Source organism: Ovis canadensis, chromosome 4 (genome assembly GCF_042477335.2).
Source record: "Ovis canadensis isolate MfBH-ARS-UI-01 breed Bighorn chromosome 4, ARS-UI_OviCan_v2, whole genome shotgun sequence".
NCBI classification, from domain to species: Eukaryota; Metazoa; Chordata; class Mammalia; order Artiodactyla; family Bovidae; genus Ovis; species Ovis canadensis.
Genome location: NC_091248.1, coordinates 46,182,515 through 46,194,913, shown reverse-complemented (window position 1 = coordinate 46,194,913; position 12,399 = coordinate 46,182,515). Strand labels below are relative to the sequence as shown.

The 12,399-nt window shown below is 33.3% G+C and overlaps 1 protein-coding gene across 6 annotated transcripts in view; it reads left to right on the top strand.

Moving 5' to 3' along the window:
* HYCC1 (hyccin PI4KA lipid kinase complex subunit 1) overlaps positions 1–12,399 on the top strand; it is a 216,770-nt gene that overhangs the window by 193,712 nt on the left and 10,659 nt on the right. For all 6 annotated transcript variants that reach the window (XM_069587666.1, XM_069587669.1, XM_069587664.1 and 3 more), the window contains 2 exons: positions 1,884–1,971; positions 2,452–2,611. In XM_069587666.1, coding sequence (XP_069443767.1) covers positions 1,884–1,971; positions 2,452–2,611 — 248 coding nt within the window. The remainder of the gene's footprint in view (positions 1–1,883; positions 1,972–2,451; positions 2,612–12,399) is intronic.

The following is a 12,399-nucleotide window of genomic DNA, read 5'->3' as shown; positions in this document are numbered from 1 at the left end:
CATTTGGCTTTTTCTTGTCGCTCCTATCTCTGCTAACTCTCCACCTATTCATGCATGTTGCCCCTCTTTTCCACTAGAGACTTTAATATATTAATCTTAGTTATTTTATTTTCCCCAGTAACTGTAGCATTTGAATTTGATTCTGTTGTTCTTTGTCTCTTGACAGTGGGTTGTTGTGCTTTTTGTGTGCTTTGTAATATTTGACCATCATTTTGTTCACAAGTAGGACAGTAGAGACTGAGGTAAATATTATTTATGCCTAGAAATGGATATGCCTCTTTTCTAGTATAATAGTAGAGTTTTTATAGACAGGAGTGAGCTGGGACTGGATTTCATTGTTGCTTGATCACCTATGTCGCACCACCTACCTCAGATTCCTTTTATGTTACCTGGTACTTAGAGCTGGAGAGTCTCTCCTCAATATTCTTGCTCTGTTCTCTCAGCTCTCCTGGTGTGTCTGTACCTCAGAGAGGGTCTCTCTCCATGTGCTTGCCTCTCCTTTAGCAGTAGAGTGCTGTCGCATGTTTCTAGACATGCACTAGCTTCGTCCGGGGTGGTGGGGACGAAGGAGGTGGTGGAGGAGGAAGTGGTATTTTCTGGTGTTCTTGTCTAGTCTCATTTCTAAGCAGGCCCTGTGTCCTTGCTTATCAGAGTAGGAGTTCCTCAGTGGTCCTGACTCTCCCCTGCAGGTAGAGGTTTTTTCTTTTTCTCCCCTTCACAGCCAGAGTTGGTCTTTGCCTCTGCCCTTGGGGTGAAATGGTTTGCTGGTCTTCCCTGAAGGCTTTAAACTTTTGTTCTGCTGAAAGGGTCTGGCTGGACCCTGGTGCCTTTTCGGCTATGATGGCCACTCTTTTCCTTCAGGCCTGCACTGTGAAGAGCAGCATTCTCTGGTCCCCTGCTTCGAGCTTAGCTTTTCTTATGAGTGCCTGAATGTGGTTTGTGGAGAAGAGCTAATGAGTGGGTATGAATCCCCTTGTATCTACTTCCAGAGTTTCTACACTCTTGTCTGGCCCACACCTGGCTTTTAGGAATTTGTTGAAAAGTTTAGCTGGATTTCTCTTACCCACTTGCACTGTGGCCTGACTCTCCTCAGGGGCACTTGACTGCTGTTGAGTGTTGGGCTACTTGGTTGCCCTGTGACCATAGCTCCTTGTTGCATTCATGAGAAGTTATGATTTTTTAGATTACCTGACTTTATCTTGTGTTTAGGGTGAGAGCAACGCTCCTTCCATTTTTAGGCCTCACTTGTACTCTTGATGTAATTCGCACTCTTTTATTTTGTTATCATATGAGAAAGCCATTATTTCACTGTCCATTCCATCATTGAGCCAATTTTTAGGAATGGTTTCACCATATCTTTGAAAATTAATCCACACACACTTTCCCCCCTAATATCTCTGTGATATGTGTAGAATATATCATATACACTTCTAACTGACTATGTGAATGCAAAGAAGTAACTACTTAGCATGCTGCAAGCCACAGTAGCTATAGATTTTCATTAAAAACTGTGGGAGTTACAGAGTAATTTGACCATAAAATGTTCTGAACATTATTCCAAGGTATATAATTTATTATGCTGTGACTTGCTTTGAAAGCATATAATGCTTTGAAATTGCCTAGCGTTTTGGGTACATGTTCTATAAATAGACATGTTCTTTAGAGAAGAAATGTACATCTATAAAATTTTCTGTTAATAGACTTTCAGATATAATTGAAAGGAATTCAAAGATTTAAAAATACATTTTTAATGAGGGTAGACTGGTAAGAAGTGTGCTAATATGACCAATTATTTTCCTCATTAAAGATAAAATTTCTCATTATATCTTATTTAATTTATATAGAATTAATTTAAAATAATTATACTTTACTTAATTTTATAGTTACAATGGAGAATGGGATCTAGCTCAAAAAGCATTGGATGATATTATATACAGAGCCCAGCTAGAATTATATCCAGAACCATTGCTGGTAGGTGCCTCACTTACTTATGTAAATTTCATAATTTAAAATTTCTCAGCTTAAAAGTATAAGAAGCCATTTGTAGTATATTAATACATTATTAATACCCAATGATTCATGCTCCTGTTGTAATAGAAAACTTTTATATTTGAAAGAGGTATATATAATTTGAAATTTTTGTTAAGCTAACTTCTTAGCCTGGTAGTCCTTTTCATATATGTAAGAATGTTCTCATTAACATGCTAGAGCTGCATTTATTAATTAGCATTAGGAAATATAATTTAATATTTTGAAATTTTAAATTTCATCACATATATTTTTAACTGTGAATTTTGTTCTTACTCCTTAATTTAGAGGATTTATGTATCATGATATATCTTGGAGGAGTTATTCTTTTTAAAAACCTGTCAAAATTTAGCATCTTGTTTTATCTGAGCATAATAATATATCTATTCAATGACAATCTTAAACTATATTTTTCCTTCTCAGGTTGCCAATGCAATACAAGCTTCGTTGCCTCACGGTGCCATGAGATCTAGTAAGGAGGGTACAAGGTGTATTCAAGTTGAGATCACACCAACTTCCTCTAGAATATCAAGAAATGCAGTAACGAGCATGTCAATAAGAGGTCACAGATGGAAAAGACATGGTAAGAAATAAAACACTCTTCAGATTAGAGGATTGTTAGTGCTGTCCCCTTCTTCTCCATACTTAAGGTGCTGTAACTTCTAAATTTAATAAATAATATTATAGTGGCATGGAAGAAAGAGCTATTGACCTTTAGCTTTTCATTTACCATCCATGAGTGGCAGTCAGTAAGGAAACAGAGCCCCTTATGTTACATGTATGGATGAAAATTTATTTAAATGTTGAATTGGCTTTAAATTTTATTTTAATACAATAGGACAGTAGGAAATACATGTTTCAATTATTAATACATTTTGGGTTTCTATTCACAACTGCTTGCAAATATTCCTTAATGTTCTTGATTTTTGAACTCTTTAGCAGGTATACTTGTATACAGGAATATATATATATTATAATATAGGACTTAAACATTTTCTTCTGAAAGTCTTAGTAAAGAATCCTATGGTATTGATCCAACTCTAGATATTTCTATCTTCTGGAAGTTAATTTTCTTGCAAAATTATTTGTTTTAGTATTCATTCTTGAGTGCTTCATCTTATTCTTTAAAAATTCTACTGAAGGTTAATTTTATTTACCATGACCTTCTCAGTGCTTTCCATCACTCTACTTTCTTTCATACCTTATTTTTTATTTGATTTCTTGTTCTTTTTATAACCCTCCACCTACCTAGAAGTTAACCACAGAATGGGAAACAAAAAGCTGCTTCTTTGCCCCAAGCAATCATATGTATTGGTGAAAAACAAAATCCACTCTGTTTTCTTCCTACAAACTGCAATGAAAATGTTAGCTCCTTTAGTATATTTGATGGTTCCAGTTGTCTCTATGATATCTATAGAGAAAATGCAAAAGTGCCATGATTCACTGTGGAATAGAAAGTTGATAGCAGTTGCCATTGTTCCTTTGCAGGGAATCTAGAAGGCTATATGTCCAAAAAAAAAAAAAAATGATGGAATTCTCCAACTTAACCAATGATCATGTTCAGTCTTTTCTTTTTTTAAAGTAGTGTGATAAATTCCTGAAAGTCCTTTAGGAAGGCACAAAAAAGTGGAAATATGTTTGCCATTATCAAGGCAAATTATGCTATTGTTTAAAATATAGGGTCTAAACATACATTAGTTTCTTCAGTGAAATTTATGCCACAGTTTGACTAGATTACGAATAGAAAATCATTTAATTAGATATCACCATGTTACCCTAGAGGTCAGTTTTTTGTTTGGGCACTAATAGGTGAAAATAGGCACAGAGGCGATGAACCAGATCATATGGGTCGATTGTGGCCATAATTGCTTAAAAACTACCACTACAGGAAATGCAAGGATGAATTTTAATTCCTTTTCCACTGTTGCTTCTTTCTATTTAGGGAACTAGGGGGAAAAATATAGGTCTTGTAGTTAAAAATGTGAAATATTGAAGTTTTAATGTGAAAGAGAAGATTTGCATTTGTGTCCATAAATGCATTTAACGAAATAAGATGTGTACCTAGCAATAAAATGGAAACCATTTTTTCAGAAATATTGTATAGCAGTAAATTACCAAAACAAGAAAAGACTACTTGAATATATTGTATGCACTAGATTCTTACATATCTGCCAGATTTTATTTTGGCTACCACTTGAAGGGTTGGCACAGTGTCCTAAGGCTCCAGCCTCATAAGCTACAGCCTTTCTCACTACATTTATTCAACCTTCACAACTCTAGCACTTGGGCAACTCCTGTTTATGATAACAAAAAAGTCAAGGATGAGGATTTAGAAGAGAATGCACTATGAAAAGCAAGTCAGTGCATGTAGCAGAAACAGAATGTAGCTTAGTCTTGTTGACCATTCATCTTCAGCGTGAATTCTCTTTATCCAGTGGACTCTAAAATATTCCTAGGCCAAGGTCCTTGTTTATCTCCACAGGTAGATTACATTCTCCCTTTTTAGAGCAATCTTGGCTTTCCTTCCTAGAGCAGTATTTTTCATTGTTTTGCTGAATTGAAAGCTTTTCTGTTTTCCATCACCATGGTCCTGATTGCTATCTGAACACCTTATCATTGTTCTGGCTCTAGCTGACACTGGCTTCTTGTGGGGAAGATAGGTATCTTTACTATAGTTCTAAAATACATAGATAATTCTCAATTTGTAAATGGATTTTTAAATTAAATGTGTTTATATAGATTATGTTTATTATATTCACATATGACATATATAAATTATAATGAATTTAATTTATACATTAATTTTTGCAGAAACAGTGTTAAAGGGTTTGTGGATTCCAGGGTGACCCACAAAAGACTTACTGTCTCATAATGTTTCTAAAGCATAGCACTGTAGAATGTAAGGTTAGTTTATGACTATGTGAAAACACATTCAGAGTTTCTTTGTTTGCTGGAACGCTAAATGTGTTTTGTGTTCCACCTATATCTCTATCATTCCCTTCCAACACCAACCCTCCCAGAAGGAAGGATTTCTTCTCAGACCCTGAACTGTATCACATGGTAGGAACACGGAATATGCAACTTTAATTCAGTGATGATGAGGGTTGGGGTAGGAGAAGGGACATGAAACATGAATGTTAAGGCATATTTTTTTTTCTCCTTGCTTCTTCCCTTGTTATTGCCAGTGCTGGGAAAGAAGAAAGCAGTTGTTCTTTTTCTTTTTTCTTTTCTTGGATCTCTTCCCTTTTTCTTCTTATTTTAAAAATGAGATATAATTGACATGTAACATAGTTTCAGGTGTACAGACAGGCATCAATATATGAATACACTGTGAACTGATCAGTGAAGTAAATCTAGTTAATATGCATTTCCACATATAATTACCTTTTGCCCCCTCATAATGAGAACTTGTAAGATCTCTCTAAGCAACTTTTAAAATATACCATACAGTATTATTATTAACGAATAATCACCATGCTGTACATTACATCCCATGACTTATGTTTTTATAACTTGAAGTTTGTATCTGTTGATCGTTTTCACCCATTTCACCCACTACCATTTCCCACCTCTGTTCTCTGTATCTAGTTCAGAGTTTTTGTTTGTTTTTTATATTTCACATATTTGGAAGCTCACATGGTATTTGTCTTTCTCTCTCTGACTTATTTCTTAGCATAATTCCCTTAAGGTCTATCCATATTGCTGCAAATGACAGGAGTTCCTTCTTTTTTAATGAATAAATAACCTATCACATTTTCATTATTTATTCATTTGTTGATGGATGTTTAGGTTGCTTCCATATTTATGTCTTTCTTTATTGCCTCTCTTCTTTTTTCTCTATTTTCCATACTAGCTGGGGAGAAAAGGGGCAGGAGTAAATAAGGTTACCGAAGTGGTCAGTCAGAATTTTCTTTTTTTTTGACTTTTTTTTTTTTACATCTCCCTATTTCATTAAAAAATATAGATAATTAAACCATATAAGCGTATTTGTTTGTTTGCATAGCTGAGTCACCAAAAATTGCTCATGCAAACAAATACATTAAATTGAAGCACTTAATCACGTTTTCTTTTTCTTATTTGTAACCAAAAAAAAACTATCTTTACAGCTAAAACCAATTCATATTTTAGTATGAAACTAATTTTGAACACTTTTAATCATTTGCATTCAAAAATTTTTTTCTGAACTCTGTTTGAATGTATTTCAGTATTCTCTGAAGCTTCCCAAAGTTAAGAATTTATCTATAATTTATATATTAATGGAAAGCATTCTTTTGGAAAACAAAAAATTGCTTTAGCTTTAGCATTTCCACATATTTCAGAACATATATCCCTTGCCATGACCTTATTATTGTTAAATAACAACCCAGATTTCTAGAGTTATATTTTGGCAATTTCAATTTTTAATTACTATTATTAATAGATTTTATTTTTTCAAGAGCAGTTTTAGTTTCACAACAAAATTGAGTGGAAAGTACAGGTTCTTGTATACCCTCTGACCACTACCCTTTATCAACATTCTTTATCCTCCCAACAATCAACACTCCACGCAAGAGAGATGTTGCAAGGCCCTGTCATTCTAATTTTTGTGAGACAGTGATTAAAGAGAACGATTTTTAAAGAAAAGTTAGTTTCTGCTGATGTATTATTTTGGAAAGACATGTTTGACCATTGGCATCTTTGCCTGATTTTCCCCACTTTTCATTTAGTTTCTTTGATATTGTACTGATGAGGCATAACTTAATGTTGTGTTTTCAGACTTTTGAAATTATGTGTATAAATTTTTGAGAAAGTTTTAATGAATTTATAATTCTGTGTCAATACATATGTTTGGAAACTAAAAGTATAATGTAGAATTGCTGCTTTTGACTTTCAAGGGTCATAGTTTCATAATTAATAGCTTTATTTATATATATTATTAATTCTTTCAAATATACTGTGTTTCACTTAGTGTGTATTTTTTAAACCTATATTTTCAAGCCACTTACAGATTGAGGGCTATTTAGAAGTCATAATTTGAAAGTAAAATGCAATTAGAGAATGATAATAACAGAAAAAAGATTTTTAACAGCATTAAGTAAGGTAAGAGAAGAATGTGAGTAGATTATGACCATAACAAGAATCAAAATGAAAATTCCAGTAATAAAGGTAAAACTGTGAAATAATTAATTTTTTAAATTAATAATAAAATGCAATTTTATTTTCCTAAATATTTATTACTTTTAAAAAACAGAGCTAAAAGAAAAGTAGAAGGTATTTCTTTATAATAATGCTTCTTGTCTATAGTTATTCTTAAATGTTGCTTCTAAAGCTGTTTTTATTGTCTACCATTTCAGCTATGAGTCCTATTTCTTAAACCGCTGAATAATTCTGTAAAATCTATACTTATTTATTTCCTTGTATTTTCCATTCCTTCTCCTCTTCCAGAGCAAATTTAATTTCTTTTTTTTTTTTTGGTCTGTTTCCCCACCACCACTACCATTATGACTCACTTTTCCAATTTTTAAAATTATCTATACTTGGAACAACGCAATCAACTTTCCTCCTTTCTTTTAAAATGGTATTGAAATACCCATTCCATAGAAGTCCCCTAACTAAGTTATAGTTGCAAATAATGAGTACTTATAATTTTTGCCAGCTTTATCTAGTGAAATCCTAATTTTTTATTACTTCCTACCATTTTCCACTAGTACATTTGTGATATAAATGAGACAAGTCAGTGAAAAGCATTTTGGTATGTTTTAAAACACTATGTAAAGCCTGACTGTTTATTAATTAAAAACTATCTTCTTTATTTTATTAACTGCACAGTAGTATTCTTGATAAGCTTTTATTAGCAAGCTTGCTATTCAAATGATCCTGTGATTGATTAACTCTTTCATTGACTTGCCTCAATTTGAGACAAACATGTTGAGTTTGAGTCTATCAGACAAAAAATATGTGATACATATATGATACAATGTGTGATACATGTGATATAATAGTAACAATCAATTTAATGATATTTTAAAATTTCTATAACCCTGAAGTTTAGTACTCTAACTCATATTATCTGACACTTGTATCCCCACTACAGAAATATATCACCCTACAGTAAGGATTTTTTAGAATGTTGTTTTAATACCTGCTGTCTGCATTCCAAATTCACATGTAAATAGAATATATTGAACTTATATTCTCATTTATGTACGATTACAGCTGTTTGCAACAAGTAAGTATAACAATAAAAGTGATATTTATAGTCTAGATTCTTTCAGTGTTGCCCTACTTTTGGTCCTGGCACATGTTAAGTGATTTATTTTTATAATATCAAATTTCCTTATTTTGACTTAGGAGATCCAAGAGTACAAAGCTTTAGATAGTAAAAAAGAATTGAGGGACTGACTTCCCTGGTGGTCTAGTAGGTAAGACTTCACCTTCCAGTGCAGGGGGTGCAGGTTCAAGCCCTGTTTAGGGAGCTAAGATTGCAAATGCCTTGTGGCCGAAAGAAATCCTTCAAAACATAAAACAGAAGCAATATCGAAACAAATTCAATAGACTTTAAAAATGGTCCACATCAAAAATACCTGAAAGAACTATATATATTTTTAAGTCTTCTTAGTAATATCAAAGCAGTACCCTGAGAATTTTAGAGTATTTAGTTAATTATATGGAATGTTTATTATATGGCTTCCCTGGTGGCTCAGAGGATAAAGTGTCTGCCTGCAATGAGGGAGACCCGGGTTCGATCCCTGGGTTGGGAAGATCCCTTGGAAAAGGAAATGGCAACCCACTCCAGTATTTTTGCCTGGAGAATCCCATGGACAGAGGAGTCTGGCGGGCTACAGTCCATGGGGTCGCGAAGAGTTGGACACGACTGAGCAACTTCACACACACACATGGAATGTTTATGTGAAAAATGAAGCACAATACAGTTCACATAGATTGGATCTAAAGAAAGTGAAGTTTCTTGTTGTTACAGCTGCTTTATTACATTTCTAGCATTAAGTTTTTATTTAAAGGATGTTAAGGTACTTAAATGAGTTTCAATTATTATGACAGAATTCAAAGATAACCTATGATTATATTTTTTTAAATGACCAAAAAAATGTGATTCGTTTCAATTTGCTCAGCGGTTTAGTAGTAACTTATTAGATGAGAAAAGAAATGAAACGATAGAAAAGCTGGAGTTCATGTTGGGAAATAGTTTATTAAAAACCAATTATTTTTGAGACCTGGTTATTGATTTTTAAAATGTTAATAAATTTCTATTATATAATAAAAAATAGGGTAGTAATAACTTTCTAATGAACAAATCTGAATAATTATAAAAAGATATACTTTAGTTAAATATCTTTAAAAATTATTTAAAACATTCAAGCTCGTCTTTCTAGATAGTGCAGAAGGTAAATGTCATAAATCTTGGAATGAAACATTTATTTGTGAATCAGATTTTATGATTTTATGTGTAAATCATTTGGGGAAAAACAAAGTTGCTAATAATTATAAAAGCATTTTGAAAAATGCAGAAATGGTAATTTAAAATTCAAAAGTAGCATACTTTAATGAATTGGCTATTAGAATTCTGCATTTGCAGTTAGATATTTATAATACTTATATTTTTATTTTAAAAGTTGTTTATACTTATTCAAGAAATTTAGAAAAATCATTTTGAGAAACTCCATTATTTTTAGATTCTAAAATGCTATTTGAGGAGCAAATTTTGCTTTCCTGATATAGATGATAAGACATTTGGACCAAAAATAAGCATTTCCTTCTGACCAAACTTAGCATTGCATGAATTTTAGCCAACATTTTTGATATTGACCTTTTATTCATGGAAGACAAAATAACATATTAGGAAATATTAGGTGACACAAGGAAAAAGGACATATTAACCAGAGAACTGAAACAATCGACATATGTGAAATTAGACTTAAAGATAGTAGTCTTAGAATCCTGGCCAACTTTAGATGAAAACAAAAAAATCTTAATTTATTTCTAGATAAAATAAAGTAAAATAATTTTCTATACAGAGAAGCAGGGTATTTAAAATTATTGGTCTTATGAGACAGAAACGGTTGTTTGTAAATGATTATGTTCTACATTTTTTACTAAGGAGGCCTTATATAATTCTTGTTGTAGTTAAGGAACTTATTTTTTATTTTGTTATTTATTATTGAGCTCTACCTCTTCCCCCCACCTTTTAAGTAGCATTTGGTGCACAGTGTACATGGAGGAAGAAATAAGGTTTTATAGGTAGTTTCGTAGTAGATATTCCTTATCTGGTTTTGGCCTGTCTGGTTATGAGGTACTTTAATCATGAAGGATTCACCTGATCCAGCAGCAGTAATGCATTTCTCACAGAGATTTTTTTTTTTTTAATACTTGAGACTTAATAAAGATGACAGAAAAAGTTACTGAGAGTGATTGAATCCACCTCGATAAGGAGAATTATAAAAACAAGTTAAAGCCTTGACTATTCTTTACTTAAGAAATTGGGCAATATTTCCTAACCAGTGTGTCCATAAATAAACTGTTGTGGTCCAGACTGTGTTTTTCTGTGTAACCCAGGCTGCTCTATTCTTATCTGGAAATTCTTCTGGCTTTAGGACTAAGATTACTAAATCTCAGTCTTCATTCATGTCCGTGCTCAGAGTGCAGCACCTTCTTAACTGCCAGCGCTGTATCCTGTGGTTCTGTGTCAGTGTTCCTTTCCTCTAACCTGCCTTGCAAATTACTGGCCCAGGCTGTGGATTTTTACATTGCTGTTTTTTTCTAAACCAGGACACACTTTGTGCTCAATATTTTGTGTAAAATGTGACTTCTTTGATAAAGAATGCTAATAGAGTACCCAAGTAACTTATCTCTATACTTGTCAATGGCTATCTTTTGCAGTCAGAACAAAGTCTAAGCTCTAACATTATGCCATAGGTGGCCCTAGTGGCGCCTTACCTACCACTGTGACCGCACCTGAAGACCACTCTCACCTTCCCTTCTAACCTTTCAACCCACCAAGACGTTTCTACCTTGGGGGCTTTGTAGTAGCAGTTGGGGACATTTGAGCTGAGCTTTGATGATTTTGGAAAGAGTCAGCTTAAACTCTCTTCCTCCAGATTGTTGTGTGCGTGCTAAGCCTCTTCAGTTGTGTCTGACTCTTTGCCACTCTATGGACTATAGCCCGCCAAGCTCCTCTGTCCATGGGATTCTCCAGGCAAATTGAAAACTGGAGTGGGTTGCCATGCCCTCCTTCAGGGGATCTTCCTGATCCAGGGATCGAACCTGCATCTCTTATGTCTCCTGTGTTGGGAGACAGGTTTTTTACTGCTAGCACCAAGATTATTGTGTAGTCAGTGCTTTTTCATCATTCAGATCTCAGCTCAAATATCCCTTCCTCAAAAAGGTCTTCCCAGACTATCCATCTAAAGTAGACTTTCTTCTTTACTACCCTGCTTACTCTTTTCCATTATTCTTGTCTTCATTGTATTTTCCACTATCTAAAATTCTCTTGTTTGCTTAATTCCCATTTGTGAGGGCAGTGTCTTTGTCTGGTTGGCCATTGTATGCCCAGAGTCTAAACAGTGTCTGGTACATAATAGGGGCTCAGTAAATAGTTGAATGCATGAATGAGTGAATAAATGATAAATTTATACTGTAGACTGAGCAATTTCTTTTTTCCTTATTTCATTGAAAAACAGTGCAATAACATGATAGTAAACTGGGTAGAGGAGTATTCACTTACAATCCTGGTACTTAAAAAATTGACATTTTACAGTTTTTTTCCATATGTATATGTATTTTTCATAGTTATACTCTTTATTTTTTATGTTTTGCTTTTGTTCAGTTAGGCTTGTCCAATATTTTCCCAAGTTCTCCTAGTGAGTCCCGTTATTTAAATGGCTACATAATATTACATTGAGCTGATATTCCATCATTTACTTAACCATTTCCTTAATATGCTAAATAATTTGTTTCTAACGTTTTGCTATTACAGATAACACTGCAATGAATAGCTTACTGAATATAGAAAACATTTGTCTTCCATTGCATAGACTACATTTTAAACTTTTTAAACTGACAGAATAGTATGAAATTGTTCAGGTATTTTATGACTTTTAAAATATATCTTATAAATTATAAAAGAATGTGTATAACTTTCTTCTGGGGTCTACTCTAAAATACTTGTCTTTATTGATGTCAATAATTGTATGATACAGATATTTGAGGTATAGATTTTGATTGATTTTGCAAGTAAATTTGCAAGTGCCTACGGCAATTCATGGGGTCTCAAAGAGTCAGACACGACTGAGCAACTGAACTGAACGGCATAACCAGATTCTTTTTTTTTTTTTCAGATTCCTTTAGATTTGTGAATCAATCTAGGTATAGATTTGT